This window comes from Lampris incognitus, chromosome 7 (assembly GCF_029633865.1).
Source record: "Lampris incognitus isolate fLamInc1 chromosome 7, fLamInc1.hap2, whole genome shotgun sequence".
Taxonomy (NCBI): Eukaryota; Metazoa; Chordata; class Actinopteri; order Lampriformes; family Lampridae; genus Lampris; species Lampris incognitus.
In genome coordinates, this window is record NC_079217.1 from 10,403,119 (window position 1) to 10,426,160 (window position 23,042).

At 47.1% G+C, this 23,042-nt stretch overlaps 1 protein-coding gene across 3 annotated transcripts; it reads right to left on the reverse strand.

The window, feature by feature from the left end:
- Positions 1 to 1,037: 1,037 nt before the first annotated feature.
- On the reverse strand, positions 1,038 to 22,302 carry relb (v-rel avian reticuloendotheliosis viral oncogene homolog B). Of its 3 annotated transcripts, XM_056283562.1 has the most exons (11): positions 21,967 to 22,302; positions 21,733 to 21,753; positions 19,183 to 19,367; positions 16,407 to 16,742; positions 15,154 to 15,320; positions 14,691 to 14,782; positions 12,711 to 12,842; positions 12,484 to 12,588; positions 11,820 to 12,035; positions 11,476 to 11,547; positions 1,038 to 2,825 (listed from the first exon to the last, which is right to left on the reverse strand). In XM_056283562.1, the coding sequence occupies exons 1-11, from the start codon at positions 21,992 to 21,994 to the stop codon at positions 2,383 to 2,385; spliced, it is 1,797 nt and encodes a 598-aa protein (XP_056139537.1). In that variant the 5' UTR covers positions 21,995 to 22,302; the 3' UTR covers positions 1,038 to 2,382. The 3 variants fall into 3 exon arrangements, with proteins under 3 accessions (XP_056139537.1, XP_056139538.1, XP_056139539.1); XM_056283563.1 differs by lacking the exon at positions 21,733 to 21,753; XM_056283564.1 differs by lacking the exons at positions 19,183 to 19,367; positions 21,733 to 21,753; positions 21,967 to 22,302 and adding an exon at positions 17,736 to 17,845.
- Positions 22,303 to 23,042: the final 740 nt, after the last annotated feature.

Here is a 23,042-nt window from a genome sequence, read left to right on the forward strand (position 1 = left end):
CCCTCGGAATGGGACTGTTCTCTTCTCTTCTTCTTTTAAAGGGAAGGTTTCCAAAGCAAACAATGTGGAAATAGTTGTTCAAGCTCGATCACAGACAGCTGACGCTAGTTTGAAATAATCCGTTTTCTACGGCCAATTAGGTGCGCGCGCGCGCGTTTCTTTTCTTTTTTTAGTTGTTTTTCAATTCCCGCCTTAGAATTTCCCCCTTTCCCTCTTCACTTGGAATATGACTCGTGTTGTTAGTCAGCAGAAGCCAAGTAAAGTGACCTGACGTTACGAGCAGAAAACGAGAAATGGGAGAGGAGAGAAACTGTTTAGTTCTCGTTTCTCACGCAGCGGTGCAAAACCCATGAGAGCGGAGGAGGGCGGGAGGGGGGGTTGCCTGCCCCGCGAGCCTCTTAGCTGAAGCCGCGCCGTAAAGCCACACACACACACACACACACATACACACCTGCCGTCAATTCCAAACCGGAGAATTCCTTTTTCCCATTCCCGTTTTAAGGAAAGGGGGGGCGGGGGGTTGCCTGCCCCGTGAGCCTCTCAGCTGAATCCTCGGCGTAAAGCCACACACACACACACACACACCTGCCGTCATTTCCTAACCGGAGAATTCCTTTTTCACATTCCCGCTTTAAGGAAGGGGGGGCGGGGGGGTTGCCTGCCCCGTGAGCCTCTCAGCTGAAGCCGCGCCGTAAAGCCACACACACACACACACCTGCCGTCAATTCCTAACCGGAGAATTCCTTTTTCCCATTCCCGCTTTAAGGAAGGGGGCGGGGCTTTCATATTCCCAGCTCGGCGGTGAGAGAGAGAAACCTTAGAGAGACTTTGGCGTAGGCCGGGCCGGGCTGAAAGCGCCGTGCTTGTCTGGTGCGTGTTGCGTTAGGAATGTGTGTGGGTTCGACTGGCGGGATCCCAAAGTAAACGTCTAAAAATAGACGATATTAAAAAAGCAATGGGAGACCGGCGCTACACCCTCCACCCCACCCCCGAGGCACCTAATCCTCTCTTTGCCGCGCCTGTCGTTAGGGTACACCATCGTGAGAAAAACAAAACAAAATATTGGGTTGATTTATTTTTTCCTCTAAAAACACTTGACAAGGACACTTGATCGGTGCATCTGATTGGCTAAGCGCAGCAGTGACGCCCACGGCCGCGGGACAAAGGACACTTCGGGCACACGGTGCAACGACCGCGAGGACTGGTTTCTGCAGCGTGCAGTTTGAATACATGTCAAAACAAAGGCCAAGGGCGGTGACGTCATCGTCAGCGAATAGGAAACAGCAGACGAGAACTGTACAATACAAATACAGGACACTTTTCTTTTTTTCTTTTCTTTTTTTACATTTTCTAAAATCCCTTCACTATTGCCATTGGCTTCTACAGAAAGACATACTTTTCCAAGGATTATATGTGGAACTGAACAAACATCGAAAATGTGACCTGTACATATGTAGGATGCTATACATTTTCACTTTTCTTTTTTCGTTTTTTTCCTCACTAATGATTAATTATGACAAACGGCTTGACATAAAAAGAGATCTGACTGTTTCTGGCTTCAAGATGCACGTCCACGGCTTCTCTTCTTAGTGTCCATGGTTTCCAGTCAGTGGCTACGTGCCGTGCGAGTGTGAACCTCTGTGGCTTTAAGCTTTCACGGTTGATACTAGCAGCATAAGGAGGACAAAACATTTTGCTCACAGATGCCCGGGTCAGGACGGGGGCACACAATTTTGGAATGCTTTTGGTCAGCGAAGCCTTGACCAGCAAGACCTTTCAGGAAGGAAGGGAAGTGAGGTCGCCAAAAGGCTAAGGAGAGTACAGAGGTGCTCTTTCTAAACCCATGGGTCAAAGAGAAAAACTACACTCCACACGGGTTGTTCACTTTGTCCTTTTTTCTTTTCTTTTTTTACCCCCCCCCCTCTCTTTCTCCCCAATTGTATCTGGCCAACTACCCCACTCTTCCGAGCTGTCCCAATCGCTGCTCCACCCCCTCTGCCTATCCGGGGAGGGCTGCAGACTACCACATGCGTCCTCCGATACATGTGGAGTCGCCAGCCGCATCTTTTCACCTGACTGGGAGGAGTTTCGCTTGGAGGACGTAGCGCGTGGGAGGATCACGCTATTCCCCCCAGTTCACCCTCCCCACCAAACAGGTGCCCTGACCGACCAGAGGAGGCGTTAGTGCAGCAACCAGGACACATACCCACATCCGGCTTCCCACCCACAGACATGGCCAATTGTGTCTGTAGGGATGCCTGACCGAGCCGGAGGCAACACGGGGATTCGAACTAGCGATCCCCGTGTTGGTAGTCTCACACTGTTATTGGTTGTGTTGAAGAAAAATGCTCTGCTGTGTTTTACTTACTATCTGATCTATCCTCAAAGGCTCTCTTCAGTCTTTACCTGAACCAGGTGAGAGGGGCTCTCCTGTGGAAGAGGCTCACACTGCGAGTTCTGGCTCTCATTGACCAGATGGTTAAACTGCAAATCATTATACTGGGTAAAGTCTTGTGGATATGGCCCTTGATAATCAGGATCTTGGTCAAAGCCAGACAATACTGACATGGTGAGGCTTGGGTCAGATAACACCGCCTGTATTATGGGCGCATCCAGCAGCTGGTTGAGGAGAGTCGGATCGTCAGCGGCGTCGTAGCTCTGGTTGTAGGGGTTAGAGTCCATGGGGGCATTATAATTCATTTCCCCCAGAGTGGAGGCACTGGGTTGGGCAGACAGCAGCCTCTCGTCTTGGACCAGCATGCTTTCAGGCAGTGGGAAATGAAAGGCCTGTGGGATGGATGGTTCTACGGCTGACGGAGTTTGGGCTGTGGAGGAAGAAAAGGACAGGTGTTAAACACAGTTCATTTAACCAAGATTTCTTCTTGAGAAACATAACAGATATATCAACTTTTCTGGGAATGCCTTTTATATTTGGATCACTCAGTGCCATGTGATCAGTGCCTTTGGGACTAAGATATTTCCTAATTTCAAACGTTATTTTGATGGCTTTTTTTTTTTGAGAGAAAATTGCATGAAAACCATTCATTGCAGTGGTGGGGGGAGGGGGCAAAAAGGTTTCCAGTAATTTTAAGGGGACTTTAATGTGGGAGTGCATATATGTGTATAAACCAACGTGCATGTAGCTAAAAAGAACCAGAAGTCAAATTGCAATATAAGTAATTTGTAATAAACCAAATGGTCACATAAATGGAAGCTAAAATATATATAGCTGACAGTTTTACGAAAGCAACGCCTGTCACAGAGTCGTATGTTATAAATCTGTGATTGGCAGAACCTTGCAGCCACTGCTTCATTTAAATTTCATTTTAATTTAACCTCTTTGTTGTGGACTACCTCCATTATGGCATGAATTTGTGAGGATTCCTCAAATTCTTGAGAAGTAGGCTGTTGTCGTGTAGGAAAAAAAGCCAACTGCTCTGTTTTTTTTTCTCTCTATTCCCCTCCCTCCTAAACAGTAAATTGGCTCAACTCTATGAGAATGGGTGATGAATTTTTTTTTATTACCCCCCCCCCTTTTCCTCCCCAATTGTACTTGGCCAATGACCCCACTCTTCTGAGCCGTCCCGGTCGCTGCTCCACCCCCTCTGCCGATCCGGGGAGGGCTGCAGACTACCACATGTCTCCTCCAATACATGTGGAGTCACCAGCTGCTTCTTTTCACCTGACAGTGAGGAGTTTCACCAGGGAAACGTAGCGTGTGAGAGGATCACGCCATACCCCGAGTTCCCCGTCCCCCCTGAACAGGCGCCCCGACTGACCAGAGGAGACACTAGTGAAGCGACCAGGACACATACCCACATCCGGCTTCCCACCCGCAGACACGACCAATTGTGCCTGTAGGGACGCCCGACCAAGCCAGAGGTAACACGGGGATTCGAACCAGGATCCCCGTGTCGGTAGGCAATGGAATAGACCGCCACACCATCCGGACGCCCCTGTGATGAATTTATTGATAGGTGGGTGGTGCTTGTCGTAGTATAATCACATAGCACATGTCTATAAACTAACTGCCTCTGTCCAAATGAATGTGCAGCTGAAATTCAATGCAGGTGTTGCAATGCCCAAAAGGTAATTGTAATTCTTCAGTATTTTTGTTTTAATTGTGTTAGAGTATGTATGAGTACGCATGTATAGTATACTCCTAAACAGTTTGACAGTTCATTCTGGTTAATGGGCAACTGGCTTTAACATTGTAGTTTTTCCACACAGAATATGCCAAGTATCTGAACATTTGTACTGCACGGTTGTAATGAGCTGATTTTGATTAAAGGCTACAGTATACTTCTGCAATAAAAGCTAATTTCAATTATTTCAATCCGCCCTCAGTATAACAGTTGTTTAATAATGTATGATGTCCATGTTATACCTATGCTACTGAGATTGTACAACACACTGTGCTGTCTAATGTGTTTGCGTTTTCCTTTATAGTCCACCAGGACTATAAAGTCCTGCATCCAGGATCCAGGATCACCACTGCCTCAGTGTCCTGGTATCTAATGATTTACAAATAAAGCCCTGCATGTAACTATGGGTTGAACAAAACTAGCATTCCTATTCAGCCGTTCTTTATTTCATCTATCTAATGTATATATTTAATATATCTAATGTATTCCAGATTCTACCTTTATACAGTAGAATCTGGAATACATTAGATATATTCATTTATATTCAATTAATTTAAATAATTCATTCATTCATCAATCATCCGCCACTTCTCTGGGGTCGGATCACGGTGGCAGCAAGCTAAGTAGGGCACTCCAGACGTCCCTCTCCCCAGCAATGCTCTCCAGCTCCTCCTGGGGGATCCCAAGGCATTCCCAGGCCGGATTGGACATGTAGTCCCTCCAGCGAGTTCTGGGTCTACCTCAGGGTCTCCTCCCAGTTGGACGTGCCCGGAAAACTTCCAAAGGAAGGCGCCTAGGAGGCATCCTAATCAGATGCCCGAACCACCTCAACTGGCTTCTTTTGACATGAAGGAGCAGTGGCTCTACTCCGAGCTTCCTCCGGATGTGCGAGCTCCTCACCCTATCTCTAAGACTGAGCATAGACACCCTACGGAGGAAACTAATTTCAGCCACTTGTATCTGTGATCTCACCCTTTCGGTCACTACCCAAAGCTCATGAGCATAGGAACGAAGATTGACTGGTAAATTGAGAGCTTTGCCTTCCTGCTCTGCTCCCTCTTCATCGCAACGGTCCGGTACAACGTCCGCATTACTGCTGATGCTGCACCAATCTGCCTGTCAATCTCCCGCTCCATCCTACCCTCACTCGTGAACAACACCCCGAGATACTTGAACTCCTTCACTTGAGGCAACAACTCATCGCCAACCCGGAGGGAGCAAGCCACCATTTTCCGGTAGAGAACCATGGCCTCAGACTTGGAGGTGCTGACTCTCATCCCGGCCATTTCACACTCAGCTGCAAACCGCCCCAGTGCACGCTGGAGGTCGTGTTCTGATGAAGCCAACAAAACCACATCATCTGCAACAATGAGGAGTCCAATGTCACCCCATGGACCCACCACCTGCGGGGATGAGCATTGGGGTAGGGTGCAATGCAGGCCGGGTTGCAGGCAAAGGCGGGGACCAGGGCGTGCTGACTTCCTGCATTGCATACTGGTCCTCAGGACGTGGAATGTCACCTCTCTGGCAGGGAAGGAGCCTGAGCTGGTGCGGGAGGCGGAGCGGTACCAACTAGATATAGTTGGGCTCACCTTCACACATAGCATGGGCTCTGGTACCAAATTCCTGGTGAGGGGCTAGACTCTTTACTTTTACGGAGTTGGCCAAGGTGACTGGCGCTGGGCGGGTGTGGGGATACTCACAAGTCCCCGGTTGAGCGCTGTCATGTTGGAGTTCTCGCCGGGGAATGAGAGGGTCACCTCTATATGACTGCGAGTCACTGGGGGGAAGGCTCTGACTGTTGTGTGTACTTATGCACCAAATAGCAGTTTGGAGTATCCTGCCTTCTTGGAGTCTCTGGTTGGTGTCCTGGATAGGGTTCCACCTGGGGACTCTGTAGTTCTGCAGGGGGACTTCAACGCTCATGTGGGCAACGATGGAGAAACCTGGAGGGGCGTGACTGGGAGGAAAGGCCTCCCTAATCTAAACCCAAGTGGAGCCTTGTTATTGGACTTCTGTGCGAGTCATGGATTGGCCATAACAAACACCATGTTCAAACATAAGGTAGTTCATAAGTGTACTTGGTACCAGAACACCTTAGGTTGATGATAGACTTTGTGATCGTATCATCAGATCTGCGGCCATATGTTTTGGAAACTTGGGTGAAGAGAGGAGCAGAGCTGTCAACTGATCACCACCTGGTGGTGAGTTGGATCAGATGGTGGGGCAGGCTGCTGGACAGACCTGGCAAACCCAAACGTGTAGTGAGGGTGAACTGTTTCCCGAGGGAGGCTGGGGACATGGAGTCTGAGTGGGCCATGTTCAAAGCCTCTATTGCAGATGAGGCATGTAGGAGCTGTGGTCATAAGGTCATCGGTACCTGTCAAGGTGGCAACCTAAGAACCAGCTGGTGGACACCAGCGGTAAGGGAAGCCATCAGGCTGAAGAAGGAGGCCTTTCGGGTTTGGTTGGCCCAGGGGTCTCCTGAAGCAGCAGACAGGTACCAGGAGGCCAGAAGGGCTGTGGCTTCGATGGTCGCGGAAGCAAAAACTTGGGTGTGGGAGGAGTTCGGCTAGGCTATGGAGGATGACTTTTGGTTGGCCTCAAGGAAGTTCTGGCAAACCGTCTGGCAACTCAGGAAGGGGAAGCAGAACTGGTGACCTGGACTGGGGATGTTGTCGGGTGGGAAAAGAACACTTTGAGGAGCTCCTGAACCTGGCTAACACATCCTCAGTGGAGGAGCCAGAGTCTGAAGACTCGGGGGAAGGCCCCACCCATATCCCTGGCAGAGGTCTTTGAGGTAGTCCTCAGTAGCAAGGGGGTCCTCCCTATGTTCCCCGGGTCCTATAGTCCCCGGGTCCTATGTTCCCCGCTTTGTATGAGACCGGGGAATATCGGACCTTTTTGTATACAGAGGGCCCTATATTCCCCACTTTTCCCCAAAAGGGTCCTATGTTCCCCGTTTTGTATGTGCAGGGGAACATAGGACCTTTCTTTATAAAAAGGGTCCTATGTTCCCCTAGGGCACCCGGGGAACACTGGACCCTTTTTATAAAGAAAGGTCCTATGTTCCCCGGTCAGCAGGTTTGACGCTGTTTGGCGCAAAAAGTGCATTTTCAATAATGCATTATTTAGGGCAGATTATTAAGAAGACAATGAATCATACGATTTCTATTTTTATATCACAAAAACGAATTCACAAAGTCCAGGTTGGCTAAAGTATGTGGAAACTTTAGACACTACACCAATTTCAATTTATTAGGCTATAGCTTACATTTGGGCGCATAACCCACCGCGGTAGTTCTCTGATATTTATGCGCGAAATGTGTCACTTACCGAGGAAAATGCGCCTCGCCGAGTAGGTGAGCTGGCTCGTCTGTGTCTGAATGTAATATAGTAAGCCTATGTTCCTTGAGCAACTGTACCCGGGCATAGCTCAGTCGGTAGAGCTCTCGCCTATGGATCGCAAGGTCGTGAGTTCGATCCCGGGTGCCGCCAACTCAGCGTATGAGTAGCACATTGTGCGAGAAGTGCTGGGAGCTGAGGATAGGTGTTGTGTTCCGTCCTCAGCAGTCCATCTCCCAGAGGTCTAGCGCATTGTACCAGGGATAGACTCCTGCAAAAGCTGGCTGATACCGACAAGAGGCCAATTCCGACCCACTTCTTCTATGTTCCCTAGAAAGCCGTCGTTCCCATTATAACCACACCAGCTTATTGGGAAAAGCATCTGACAGATATTAGATAGAAACCATCTGCTCAGTAAGGCCCTTTAAGCATCATAATTGTAATGATAATAATAATAACATAATAATAACAATAATTGTCATGTACCGGTTCTGCATGTAAGGGCACCCGTATGTATGTGACGTCACCTGTTGACGTGGGAGAAGCGCGAGGAATATTGTTCGGGCAGTCTTGCAATACGGTGGAATAAAGCAAGCCACGTTAGGCATTGTGTAATAACGGTGTGCCTGATCATTTATAATCAATGACACCTAAATAAGCATATAGGTGGGAATAACGGATCAGAACAATAATAATGATAATAATAATAGCGTAATAATAATGATGATGATGATGATAATAATAATAATAAGGATAATAATAACAATATAGCCTTATATTAGAAATGCTAAAAATCGGATAATTGAAATATTTATAATTATAAAGTAGGCTAATAAGGCATGGTAATAACAATATCTGCCTGGTCTCTTAAGATTCTAAGATGCTGTATGCTACAGAAATAACGGGACATGGGCCTAGGCTAATGAATACGCCTTTTTGACAAAATATGAATGAAAGGCTAATCAACAACGCTAAAGCTGAATCACAAAACACATATTGCTCGAAAAATAATTTATAAATAGCCAAATGCACACATGATTTCGAGTTTGGAAATATTTAAGACTTGTCGTGGATGTGTGGTCATCTGCACGCAAGTTTCCTGGCGTTCTAAACCACATGATCAAAATTCACCAATGTCTAAACCGCCCGCCAACTTGCAACAATTTGCAACAATCGGTTGTTATCGGTGATAACTCGTGGACTCACTGTCATGTGCTTACTAGCCTACAAGAAGACAAACAATGGCGATAGTTATGGATGGTGATCGAGGGGGCAAAGTGTTGGTACATGAGAACTTCAGATATCAGAAGCACCGCACCAATCAAGACACCATTAGATGGAGGTGCTGGAGGAACTGTAGAGTGCCACTGATCACAAATAGATTTGAAGTGGAGGACGTGGATGCTAACATTATTGTGCACGATGTTGGGGAACACGTGCATCCCCCTGACGGAGAAATGGTGCACCGTGCAGAATTCCGACGGGGTGATTGCAGAAGTTGCGAGGGAGCCAACAGTCCCAATAAGAAGGATCTATAATGAACAAAGGGTCCTGCAGCGTCGGCAATGTCAAATCCAGGGTTTTAGCCCCTCTTTGTTGAGTAGCCTAATGGACTAGGACTACTCATTTTGATTTTTTGAAGAAGAAAAAAGCCTTAACGTTAGGCTAGTTAGGCCTTGGAGATTTTTGTTTTAGACCATGCCTTTTCTGGGGGGCTTCTGCCATAGACCAACCCTTTTTCAGCCAAGCTTTTACTAGAAGCATTTTGTTATTAATAGCCTATTATCAGCATTACTATTGATAGTATTGTGCCTGTAATTGTTATTTGTTATTAGGCCTCTTTTATAATTAGGCTATTATTATTATTATCATTATTAGGCTGTTATTATTATTATTATGTATTATTTCTTATTATTATTATTATTAAAGAAGAACATCAAAGGATGTAAGGTAGCACTCATCAAATGAAAAAAAAAGACACAATTCTCTATTTTACCATTTCATTGTTTGGCATCAGTCATTAACTTGGCCGGGTGGTCTTCTTCAGAAACCTTAATGACTGATGCCAGACGATAAAATGGTGAAATAGAGGACTGCCTCTGTTATTTTCTTACCATTTGGTGAGTGTTACCTTACATCCTTTGATGTTCGTCTTTGATTCATGTTTTTGGTTTAGCACCTCCACAAGCCTTTAGTTTTTTGAGAAGCACATATTATTATTATTGGGCAATTAGCCTATTGTGTAAGGTAGGCGGCCCCCGTTGATGGATACTTTGTGCTGGTCCTAAATTTCAAGTCCTGGTCTAAGTTCTCTGCCTAAAAAGTTCATCATTAAAGTCTTTTTGAAAGAAAGTCTGCCAAGTGATTTAATATGGAAAACGAACTGCAAAGTAACAAGAAAGTGGCTGAAGTGTCCAGTGCTGTGCAAATTGAACTTTGAGCGAAGGTGGAAATGGCTAGGTTATACTGGTAGGCGGGCCTACTGCAAGACAAACTTGCGTTGGTTGCCGACTGTCCATGCTGAGCCGGAGAGCCAACTAACTAGGCCTACTGCAGTAAATATTGGTAAGAAATAACAATAAAGCAAATTACAGCCTCCTCTATAGGCCGAATTTGGATACACACTCAAGGTGGCCTGCGATATACAACAGCCAACAATGGTAATACGGCCTAATTTAATCAGCGGAGGAATAGATTATCGTAGCCTACATCTCAGCCTTGACCCCAGTTTTTATTATTTTGGACCCGTTAAGGAAATTAATTTGCAAAAAGGGTTCTAAGTTCCCCGGTTTGTTCCTCGATTGGCAATAGCGGGGAATATAGGACCCTTTATTTGGAAAAAGGTCCTATGTTCCCCTGGAAACAGCGGGGAATATAGGACCCTTTTTCCAAAAGAGGGTCCTATGTTCCCCGGTGTCTATTGCAACGGGGATTATAGGACCTTTTTAGGGGAAAACGGGGAATATGGGACCCTTTTTTTTCGAAAGGGTCCTATGTTCCCCGATCGGGGAACATAGGACCCGGGGAATATAGGACCCGGGGACTATAGGCACGGCCCCGTGGCAAGGCGCCGGGTGTGTTTGAGATTTGCCCTGAGATGCTGAGGGCTCTGGATACTGTTGGGCTGTCTTGGCTGACACACCTCTTCAGTGTCGCATGGAGGTCGGGGACAGTACCTGTGGAGTGGCAGACTTGGGTGGTGGTTCCCATATTTAAGAAAGGGGACCGGAGGATGTGATCCAATTATCAGGGCATCACACTGCTCAGCCTCCCTGGTAAAGTCTACTCTAGGGTGCTGGGAAGGAGGCTCCGACCAATTGTCAAACCTCGGATCGAGGAGGAACAATGTTGATTCCATCCTGGCCGTGGAACAACAGACCGACTCTTTACCCTTGCAGAAGTGCTGAGGGAGGCAAGGGAGTTTGGCCAGCCAGTCTACATGTGTTTTGTGGACTTGGAGAAGGCTTATGACCATGTACCCCAGGGCACTCTGTGGGGGGTGCTGCGGTAGTATGGGGTACCAGGGCAGTTGCTACAAGCCATCTGGTCCTTGTATAACCAATGTGAGAGCTGTGTTTGTATTCTTGGCACAAAGTCAAGTCACTTAAATAATGTCTAATTAAATTTCCCTTCCTAGTCATGTGAACATATAGTTAAGTAAAACCATGACAGTTGTGGGATTCTAACTGTACGTGTAATTTACATCCACAGTAAAAATTATTTGTTGGGCATTGTGTGGGATGTACAGATATGATAGAAGCCTTGTGTTTTGTAGCCTTAAAAAAAAGAAGCAACATTTGAAAATTCAGTGTAACACTTATTTGGCGACGTTTCGACATCATCTTTCAAACATTTCAAGATAGGTGCTCTGTGGGAAATCACAGCCGCCTACTGCAAGGAGTCATTAAAAACCCTGTTTAGTATAACAGGCACTAGAAACGGTAATTGTGAAAGGAAGGAGGGAAGGACCGGGGCCAAGACTCACCTGCCACACATGCTCTCTCCACAAAATTGATGTCTTTTTTCATCTTTCTTTTCCTCTTCACCTCATATGGATCTGTAATCAAACCAATATATGAATATTGAGATGACGCTCTCCTGTTGTTTACAATATACCATTACCTCCTTGAGATTTTTCAAAAGAATTATTAATCAATAGATTATTAGAAGAATGTAAAACAAATTCTCAGTCAGCATGGCAGAAGAGGGCCAACCATTCTAGACAGACTTATACACACTAGGTGTCTAATCCAAAAGCATCGTTGAATCATCAAAATGAAATAACACGTCCACAGACAATATGTCTCGGTGCCGTGTGTCATATCTGACCTGGATTGGAGGGCAGGTAAGTGAAGGTTACAGGTGCACTGTCCATTCGGTCTGAGAGGCGACGGAGGACGACGCTGACGTCAACTTCCTCAGCGATGTCCTGTTCCTGATAGGGCGGGCTCTTGAACACAATGGCAATCTGTCGGTGCACGTCAGTTTGGGCAAACTCGCCCTTCGCCTCCCATGACCCTCGCTTAAAGATGATCTCGATATCATCTGTGAACCCAGAAGAATACAGAGGTTAAAGTCCATCCAACAGAGAATTACACACAGAGAAGGAGAAGTCATGAAAATCAGGTGCCAGCAGAACTGATGGTTAAAACTATTTATTCCAGTTCGAGAGCCAGATCGAAATTTATCTTGACCATAATAAACTAATCATCCCTGAGCACGGCATCCTTTTCTGACACCCAAGTTCCCCTCGGGGATGAATAAAGTATTCTGATTCCTCTTTTTCAACTAATGTAGTATGCACCCATGCACCAGTGAGACACTGAATTCTGCAAAGAATCAGTGACTATACTGAACAGAGTCGGGCATCTTCCCCTTCCACTTGAATCAATTCATGAATTCAACATTAACTCATAAGACGAATGGGGCACGGGCTGTGACTCTGACCTTCACACTTCTTGACATGTCATGTATGTGGGGCTAATTTCTTTACCTTTCTGTACTTTGTCACATAACATGTAGATCTCAGTCTTGCCAATACAGGAGCCTCTGCTGAGGTTCAGACAGCTGATCTTGAGCTGTGATGTCGTTGTGGCCTCTATAACAGACATGCATGATTAGTGGAACATGGCGAGCATCTGCCGAGTTTTTCACAAAGGAAACACATTTACATAGTTTTGGTGCCTTAGACTGTGGTCATTGTGACGTGTGTGTTCTCACTCTTATCATAGATGGGACTGGACACCACAGGGTTGAGTGCGTCCTTCCTGCTGTCGTCCCACTCTAGCTCACATTGGAAACACAGACGAACAACATTCATATCGATGTCTTCGATGGTCTTTAAGTGGTCGGCTGAGGAAAGCAGAGGGACACCACAATCAATTGATCTGTCAACAGAAACATTATAGTCAATAAAAACAGTGAGTATAACAGGATGGACGAGGCAGGGTATGAATTACGGGGCAGCTAAGGGGAGCTCCCCTGAAATCCTGCTTTGAGAAATTTAGGGGGAGTTCTGAAACATCACCAATTTTTGTGGCACAGGTTTATCGATTTTTATTTTTCTGTATATTAAGGTTCAATAATATTAGTAAAAATATGCCAATGTTGTGTTTATTCACATATTTACAGTTCAATTTCCAAACATTTATCTCCACTACATTAAAAATAATGCCGTGTCTATTTACTGTGGCCAAAAAAAGAAGAAGTTGTGGCTAACTAGCCAGCCTGTGAATGGTAAATCGTTAGAAAACTGATATTATTCTGTATTTTTGAACGGTTTATGGGTGAGTAGTCAGAAGGTCAAAACAAGACCCCGGGCCCCTGTGGTCACTTCTGATGTAAGGTAAGACTCAGGGGACTGCTTGAGCTGTGCATTTGTGAGGACGGGCCCTCATCCTATTTACTACTGACGTTTTTTGTTATGACTGTTACAGGATTCTGTTCCCTAGGTGCGATACAACTGGTCTGTTGTGTGTTTCTCATGGAGCTGCACAACTGCCACACCGTGGGCTATACGCCACAAACTGTGGTCACTCACTCACTCATCGACGACCTGAGGGGGACGTTTGAAATTCACCGGAATAATAATAATCTAAATAAAATGGAAGGAGTCTCTGTCTGTCTGTCTGTCCTTCGATTTCCTCCACAACCGTTCATCCCACCGCCTTCACACTTGCGGGTGTGCTATGGGTCCCGGACGGTTTTGTGTTTGCTATCAGATTGACTTCCACGATGAAGGCTAGACTAGCCCAGTGGTGCTCCACCCTGCTCCTGGAGAGCTACCATCCTGCCGTTTTTTCACGTCAACCCTGATTTAACACACCTGATTCTACTGATTATCTACTGACCAAGACCTTGATTAATTGAATCAGAAGTGTTAAATCTGGGTTGGAATGAAAAGCGGCAGGAGGGGAGCTCTGCAGGAGCAGGGTTGGGCACCAGTGGACTAGCCTATAATACAGGCAATGTTGTGGCATGTGTGCTGTGCTCCTGCAGCCTGTATCTTGTGTGGTATTGATTGTCATGTTATTTAGGCCTGTGGTGTTTCAATTCTATTTTCTCTATTTGCAATTTTATTTTATTCTACTTGCAAAGTGCTGAACACAAGTTTGAGGGGCGCTGTATTATGGTGTGTCATCATAGTGATGTTGCCTCCAGGATGTTTTATCATGCAGTGGGCGTTTGTGTGTTGCCGTTGTCTCGCCAGCCTGTGTTTTGTGTAAGACCGACCGTTGCGGCTGCGGGCATGCTCCGATGCGGTCATGTGAGGTAACCCGTGCCCGGTCTGGTCTGCTTAGAAGTTTCACGCAAACTATTGGCCAATTCACTGTGTGGATTTTTTTGTTGTTGTCATTGCTCAACTGATATAAAAACATTGCGACAGTGAATTGTTGTTCCGTCTTTGTGGTACTGCAGGGCTAGGTCTTCTTCGTGTGAAATTTCATGTTATTGACAGTATTAACCGTAGAGGGTTTTTCGCAGTAATCCTGCAACTGACCGCACACATCTGTGTGTGCACGTGCATGCGACATGTGTAGCAGCACACCGCAAAACAGGGCTCCCCTGAACACCACTGTGCCATTTGAACCCTGGGACAGGGCGTCAATACCATTAAATAATGATGACATCAGAGCCTTTAAAAAGCTGTGTGTGTGTGTGTGTGTGTGTGTGTGTGTGTGTGTGTGTGACTCGTCTTACTTCTGAAAGGGTCAATGTTTTGGCTTCTTCTCTTCTGAAGTGAAGCATCCATCTCTTTCCTCCTCACACACTGGATGCCAAGGTTGGTGAAGCTGCAACATGCCGGAATGTTCATTGTTAGTATATGTGTCACTCACACACAATAAACAACGCACAAGAAGTCTACAAAAGCACGCACGTCCAAACGATAAACACTAGGTGCTGGACAAGAAGAAGAGCTTGAACACTCGAAATGTCCCTACTTGGTGGTATACCATTAAAGTGGTCATGGGAGTATTATCTAGTGGGCGGACTCTGCTTTTCTGTCAAACAGTACACAATCCCTTGTGGATTAAAGACGAGGATTCGGAGTGCAAAAGAAATAGCAAAGGGGAAAAAAAAGAGGATAGAGGGTATCAGAGCCCCAGCAGAGAAGGAGGTGGATGTCGTCCTGACAGGAACGGGTGGAGAGACGGATGTGTACCTGTGACGTCTGTTGCTGTGAGGGTTCAGGGTGACCACGCAGATCCCCGAACCTTCAGGGCAGTCTTTACCCACGAGGCAGTGGGGGTGCGGACGGTGTGGAATGTCTTTGGTCACCAAGGAAACCGTGACGGTAACCCTCTTTATGTGCTCAATGGGACCCTGAATCTGAAAAGCGCCACAGCCAGGAGGGGGAGAGGGAAGTTGACAATGTAGACAATGAAGGACAACAGGCCGACAAACTTCTGCTGTTACTGGCTCCAGTTACCAAACACGTGGTGATAAAATCTGGCGACTTTAGCATACGGTAACGCATCCCAAGGTCGCCAGTCACCGGGAAACCGGTGATGTAATGTTTTCATTTGGGTGTGTTGCAATGCATCTATGTATGTATGTGTGTGGGTGTGGGTGCGCGAGGGGGGGTGGGGTCACGTATAGGGCCTGTCATTTTGCCACACTCAGATTTTGGATTCGCGGGGACTTTCTATTTCAGTTACACGACAACCCACAAAACACAGGCAACCCCCCGTTGTGGCCAACCTCACACTCTTTCCTCCGACTGCACGAGGGGCTTCAGGTGCAGCGGTGCAAAACTCTTATCACAGGGGGATTGCCCGTGGTTTGGGGCAGATACGGATCCCTCGTTTGTGTCGAAATTAAGACGTTCCAACATCCAAACGCAGCTCAAAATAGAAAGATTGGGTCTAGAACAAAAATTCAGGTTTCTGTTCAAAGCCTCGCTATGTAATATTAAAATGAATATACAGATATCGTTGTATTGTCTATTTAATACACGTGTTGAGGAGCTACACGATAAAACGCACTTATCAGCGGTCTAATTACGCTCAGTGGCTTTTCCCCGTTTCCTTCTCTGCCGGACTTTCTGTTCACACACTACCAGCATCTTGTCTTTTGAAAACACGGGGTCTAAATAACATTTACATTTACTGATTCAGCATACACGAGCACTCAAAGTGCTCACAGGAGAGTCAGCAAATAGCAGACAGATTTGAATATGAGGAACTGGCATTACACAGAGCCAAGCATCATCATATCATAGCCAAGGGGGCATGTTAGGTCAAGCGCACGATACTGGGAATAAGAAAACCAAAGTACAGAGCAGATGTACGTAACCATGTGGTCATTCAGGACTGAGACCAGGACCCCCCCCCTCCCCGATATCTTATATTGTGCTCGTTGTGTGATGGGTCTGAGGGTCTTTGTGATGCAACAGGACGAAGGGAAATGAATTACCTCTATGGCAGGTTGAGTCTTGGTGCTCTCTGTGCTGGATGACCCCAGAATACTACCGGCTGACCGCCCCTCACACTCGTAGCGAAACCTCATCCCTCTCTCCTTGGGCTCCTCCACCACCACCAGTTTGGGCTTCTCCAGAATTCGCTCCAGCAGCTCTGTGTCTGTCCGAGCCTGGGACGAAGGACCCGCGGGGTTCTTGGGCGTCGCCGGACACGATGAGCCACGGCCGCGCCGGGTCGGACCCGAGTGGGAGGCTCCTCGGCACGGCTGAGCCGAAGCCATTGCCTTGGGGTAGGATGACGGCTGCACAGCTGGATGGAAGGAGCAAGGTGGCTGTGGGGGATAAAAGCGCACGCCTGTCAATGAAATCAGGGCATGGCTCGGTAGGTAGAGCAGCTCATCCGGTAACGAGAGGGTTGCCAGTTCGATCCCCAGCTCCTCCTTACAAAAATGTCGAGGTGTCCCTGAGCAAGACACCAAACCCTTGAAGTGCTCCTGATGAGCCGGTTGTTACCCTGCATGGTTGACACCGCCATCGGTGCATGAGTGTGTGTGGGTGCATTTGGGGGCATTAATTAACCGTAAAGCACTTTGAGTGGCTGTTGCAGCTGGGAAAGCGCTATATACAATGCAGCCCAGTCAAGCCCAACTCTCTGCAGGCGTCTCATATATAAGCACCAATGGGAAAGAGCCCCCGAGACACTTATCTATCCAGCATGATGCACAGCAGGCTATCCGACATGTTTAATGCAACTTAAAAGCGCCATAACTTCTGCTATCCCTCTACACATGCACCCTCCATTAGTGGATATAATGTGCCATGAGTTCATTTTGACTCCACCTCTCATGTTTTGCTGTCAATTGTCGTTATACCGCAGACCGCCGCCACCTCTATTCTGACTAAAACATCCATAACAGTTAAGCACATCTGGCGCTCTCTCTCTCGCTCTCTCTCTCGCTCTCTATAACCGCCTACAAAGCTCTTCCACTTCCCCTCTCACTTTCTTTTTAAACTTGACTCATGGCTGAATTACAAAATTGTGCGCGTTATCCCAGAAGCAGCAGAGGTTAAAGAGCGCGTTAGCCAACCAAGGCAGCATACTGTACCGTGAACTAACCGCCTCTTTCAAGACCTGACGCGTCAACGAGCGGCTCAGCAAAGACGAGCAAACAAAACCAGAGGGAGCCGGACAGAACGAAGTCGGACCCCTGGTCTGAAAGCTGGCTTTACGTTGCCATTGCGGCATGCGTGAGATCAGGCGTCAGATCTTGTGGCTACGGAACCGTGTGCGTGTGCGTGTTGCGTGTGCGTTAATGTAGGCATACCTCTGTTGGCCCTAAACAACAGCTAAAAACGAAAAGCCAGGGCGACTGAGCGAGACAACAGGAAACAGGAAGACGACTCACGCAGAACGTAGGCCAGCCAATAGGAGAAGCCGGACTCGCCAAGAATGTGACCTCTCACCCCGAAGGCGTATGGCTGGCCGACAGAGACGGAGGCAAACCGAAAGTAGGAGTCACATTACCGTCTTTTCCTAGTCGTCCAGCCCCTCCCCCCCTCCTCCTCCTCCCGCCTCCTTTCTCAGCAAGCCTGCCGCCATGCAGAAAGGGGTGTGTCGGTTTTTCCTCTCTCACAGGCCACACAAGCGAAACACGCAAGTCACAACACCCTCATTCAAAGCGACGTTATTTACGTGACAACACGCAGACGAACAAACAAACAAACAAAGAATTTGAAATGTTGCTAAAATCATACCTATGGGACATTTTCTAAAAATCTGGGGTTGTTTTTTTGTTTTTTGTTATTTAACGCACTTTGCACTCCTCTCGAATCACGGTTGGGTTGGGATGACCGATCAGGTTACACACAACCCCTGATCCACACAACCCCTGCTCGGCCTGTTTTCTGGAAACCACGTGGTTGACGGGACAAGCCTCACCTGGGGCCTCATATATCAATCGCGACTGCGGGCAAATTTGGTCTTGGACACCCGTGGGGATATTTTAGCCCTGGAGTTTGCCTCGGAGGCCTCCTCTTTTGCAGGCCCGGGTGAGGTAGATGGACGTTAGGAGGAAGGCGTTACAAAGCGCTGGCACGCTTTGCCCGCGGCTGTCAGACAAGCCCCAGGGCTAACATATCCCATGGGTGCGTAAGACCAAATTTGCCCGCGGCAACGATTGAGACACGAGGCCCCCTCGGCTCACACCCTCCGCGCAATAAACTAGTCCACGACGCGCCGGGCGGCCGCCGAGTAAACCTGCGAGGGCTTCGCTTCCGTCACCGGCGAGTCCGAAGAAACGACAACCCCTCTACGGAAACTGCCCGGTCACCTCTTCGGGTGGCTCCATCCGACAGGCCAACTTCTGAGTCTTGTCAAGGTTTTACGGACCACACCGGGGCAGTGTGTGGTCTATGCAGACACAGCCCTAACCCAGCGGGTTTGAATCCCAGTTGTGACTGGCCCCACCGTTTATCGCAATCGCCTCTTTATCAGCACTACATTACGCCAACACATGTTCAGAGAGGAGTGTGCACGATACATACGCTGGGCAGCAGAGCTGATCTAGAACCCTCGTGCAATTATAAAAAACCTGATCTAGAACCCCCGTGTAATTATAAAAAAAACCTGATCTAGAACCCTGGTGTAATTATTAAAAAAAACCTGATCTAGAACCCTCGTGTAATTATAAAAACCATCTGCTTCTGTTAAAGCGTTCTCGCCTTTCAACATTAGGCTTCCCTAGCAAAGCTCGGCTCTATTCAGACACTCACCCGGGAAGTAGTACCCCTTGAGACCAGCACCGGCTGTGACGAGGAGGAGGACTCCTGATCGAGCATCCTGTAGATCTGAGTAGAGCACAGGAGGTCGCGAGGTGGAGGAGGAGGCCTGGGGAGGGTGGAACAGGAGTGGGTTTGTAACCGCTCGCTGTCCTCCGTGATCACTTCTTGGATGATGTCTGCAGAGATCATGGGTGAGAGATTGAAGAAAACACACATTTAGATGGAAGTGGAGCAGTTGGAGAGAAGAACATTTTACCATCATTTACCGTCATTAGCATGTCAACACGTGCATAAGTACACGAACGCCATGTATCATAATGCTAGCTTAGAGTAAGGCAGGTGGATAAATACTACTCCACCTATTACTACAGTAAGGCAGGTGGATAGATACTACTACACCTATTACTACAGTAAGGCAGGTGGATAGATACTACTACACCTATTACTACAATAAGGCAGGTGGATAGATACTACTACACCTATTACTACAGTAAGGCAGGTGGATAGATACTACTACACCTATTACTACAATAAGGCAGGTGGACAGATACTACTCCACCTATTACTACAGTAAGGCAGGTGGATAGATACTACTACACCTATTACTACTGTACGGCAGGTGGATAGATACTACTCCACCTATTACTACAGTAAGGCAGGTGGATAGATACTACTCCACCTATTACTACAGTAAGGCAGGTGGATAGATACTACTACACCTATTACTACAATAAGACAGGTGGATAGATACTACTACACCTATTACTACAGTAAGGCAGGTGGATAGATACTACTACACCCATTACTACAGTAAGGCAGGTGGATAGATACTACTACACCTATTACTACTGTACGGCAGGTGGATAGATACTACTCCACCTATTACTACAGTAAGGCAGGTGGATAGATACTACTCCACCTATTACTACAATAAGGCAGGTGGATAGATACTACTACACCTATTACTACAGTAAGGCAGGTGGATAGATACTACTACACCTATTACGACAATAAGGCAGGTGGATAGATACTACTACACCTATTACTACAGTAAGGCAGGTGGATAGATACTACTACACCTATCACTACAGTAAGGCAGGTGGATAGATACTACTACACCTATTACTACAGTAAGGCAAGTGGATAGATACTACTACACCTATTACTACAGTACGGTAGGTGGATAGATACTACTCCACCTATTACTACTGTACGATAGGTGGATAGATACTACTACACCTATTACTACTGTACGGTAGGTGGCTAGATACTACTCCACCTATTACTACTGTACGATAGATGGATAGATACTACTACACCTATTACTACAGTAAGGCAGGTGGATAGATACTACTACACCTATTACTACAGTAAGGCAGGTGGATAGATACTATTACACCTATTACTACAGTACGGCAGGTGGATAGATACTACTACACCTATTACTACAGTAAGGCAGGTGGATAGATACTACTACACCTATTACTACTGTACGATAGGTGGATAGATACTACTACACCTATTACTACAGTACGGTAGGTGGATAGATACTACTACACCTATTACTACTGTACGATAGGTGGATAGATACTACTACACCTATTACTACTGTACGGTAGGTGGATAGATACTACTCCACGTATTACTACTGTACGATAGGTGGATAGATACTACTACACCTATTACTACAGTAAGGTAGGTGGATAAATACTACTACTACTACGACGACTAGGGTAAAACAGGTGGATAGATACTACTACTACTACTGCTACTAATAAAACAGTAAGGCAGTTAGATACTGCTACTACTACTACTACTACTACTATTACAGCTGTAAGAAAGTTGGAAAGATTTTACCCCTACCACTACTACTACCATTACTACTACTACCATTACTACTACTACTACTACTACCATTACTACTATCATTACTACTACTACCATTACTACTACCATTACTACTACTACTACTACTACCATTACTACTACTACCATTACTACTGCTACTACCATTACTACTACCACTACTACTACCATTACTACTACTACCATTACTACTACTACTACTACTGCTACTACCATTACTACTACTGCCATTACTACTACTACTGCTACTACCATTACTACTACTAACATTACTACTACTACTACCATTACTACTATCATTACTACTACTACCATTACTACTACTACCATTACTACTGCTACTACCATTACTACTACCACTACTACTACCATTACTACTACTACCATTACTACTACTACTACTACTGCTACTACCATTACTACTACTACTGCTACTACCATTACTACTACTACCATTACTACTACTACTACTGCTACTACCATTACTACTACTACTACTACTACTACTGCTACTACTACTACCATTACTACTACTACTACTACCATTACTACTACTGCCATTACTACTACTACTACTACTACCATTACTACTACTACAATTACTACTACTACTACTACTACTGCTACTACCATTACTGTCATTACAGCTGTGAAACGGATGGACAGATTACTCACCCAAGTCTGTATGTTCGACCGCTGCAATATAAAGAGAAAGGCATTGTGGGTGAATAACGGACTTGTCAGCTGTGGTTATACATGGGTATCGGCGCTGCCGACTCTACATGACAGCACATTTCCGCGCTACAGCCGAAATGCGCGTGGGCTCGCTTATCAAGGCTAAACACGTCACATGCCGCGTGGAGCGTGTGGCGTCGCTTTGCACATGAAAGACACAGACACGAGACCTACGTGAGGTGGAGACGTTCATGTTTCTCATGGCGCACGAGGCGTCCTCGCTCGCCGTTAAAGCGCACAGGCCGCCGGTTTCCACGTCCCGCTTTCTTTTTCTTTCTTTGGCTGGATAATCCCGCTTTATTCCTCCGGGGGACACGGTCTCTTCTCCCGGTCGTCTTTCCCGGCCCCTAGCCCAGTACGGTACGATCCGGTTTCATTCGGATCGCCGAGCTGGTCCAAGTCGCTGGCGGAGTGGCTCTGGCGGCTGCTCAAGCGACCGCTGCCATGTGTGGCGGACTCTGATGTTTTCTCCAGTTCCGCACTGGGAGACATTTATGCGACGGTCCGGGGTGTGGAAATCCCCCTTACGTCACGTCACGTTCGGGAACCCCCCCCTACCCCCCTAACCCCCGCCCCGCCCCCCAACACTGAGGCAGGTACGACGAACCGCGCTATCGACCAGCGAGAGCAAACGTCACCCCGATCGATCATATTTACTCACTTTTGGAGGGTGGATATCGGCGTATGTTCGCGCGCGCGCGCGCGCGCACGCTGTCACAGTCACACAAGGCCGTGACTTTTTTTTTCCGCGTTGCGCAAAAAAAGAGAAAGGAGCATTTCAAAACGCTTCCCATTTGTTGTGATGTAAAACTGCGGAACGTTGACTTCGACGTTTCATACGGTTGCGTCATGGCGCGCACGGCGCCCCGGTTACGCGGAGCAGGGAGGGCTCCGCGTGCCGGCGCTCAAGTCCGGCGTCATAAGGTTGTTGTGTCGGTGCATCGTTTACTGTCCCGGCGCCGAGTCGCCTCATTACTCCCCCCCCCCCCGTACAGAGTGGGTACAAACCTGGCCTCAAGATGGCGCTGGTGTTGCAGCCTTTCCAACCTTCGGTCACGGTATCTTTGTACGTGGCGTTTCCCCCCAAAGTGTTTGTGTTGCAGGTAGATAAGCACGTACTTCTTCAACCATCTCGGCTTCACTTATTTGTTTACCCCCCCCCTCCCCAATTACCCTATTTTCCGAGCCGTCCCGGTTCGCTGCTCCAACCCCTCTGCCGATCCGGGGAGGGCTGCAGACTACCACAAGCC

What these genes read in the sequence shown, in the direction of transcription:
- relb (XM_056283562.1), bottom strand. Translation starts at nt 21,994, where the DNA reads ATGAGAAACATGAACGTCTCCACCTCAC. An exon ending in CACAGCAACAGACGTCACAG is followed by an intron (nt 14,783 to 15,153) that starts GTACACATCCGT and finishes GGCATGTTGCAG; the next exon opens with CTTCACCAACCTTGGCATCC. An exon ending in ATGTGACAAAGTACAGAAAG is followed by an intron (nt 12,036 to 12,483) that starts GTAAAGAAATTA and finishes CTGGGTTCACAG; the next exon opens with ATGATATCGAGATCATCTTT.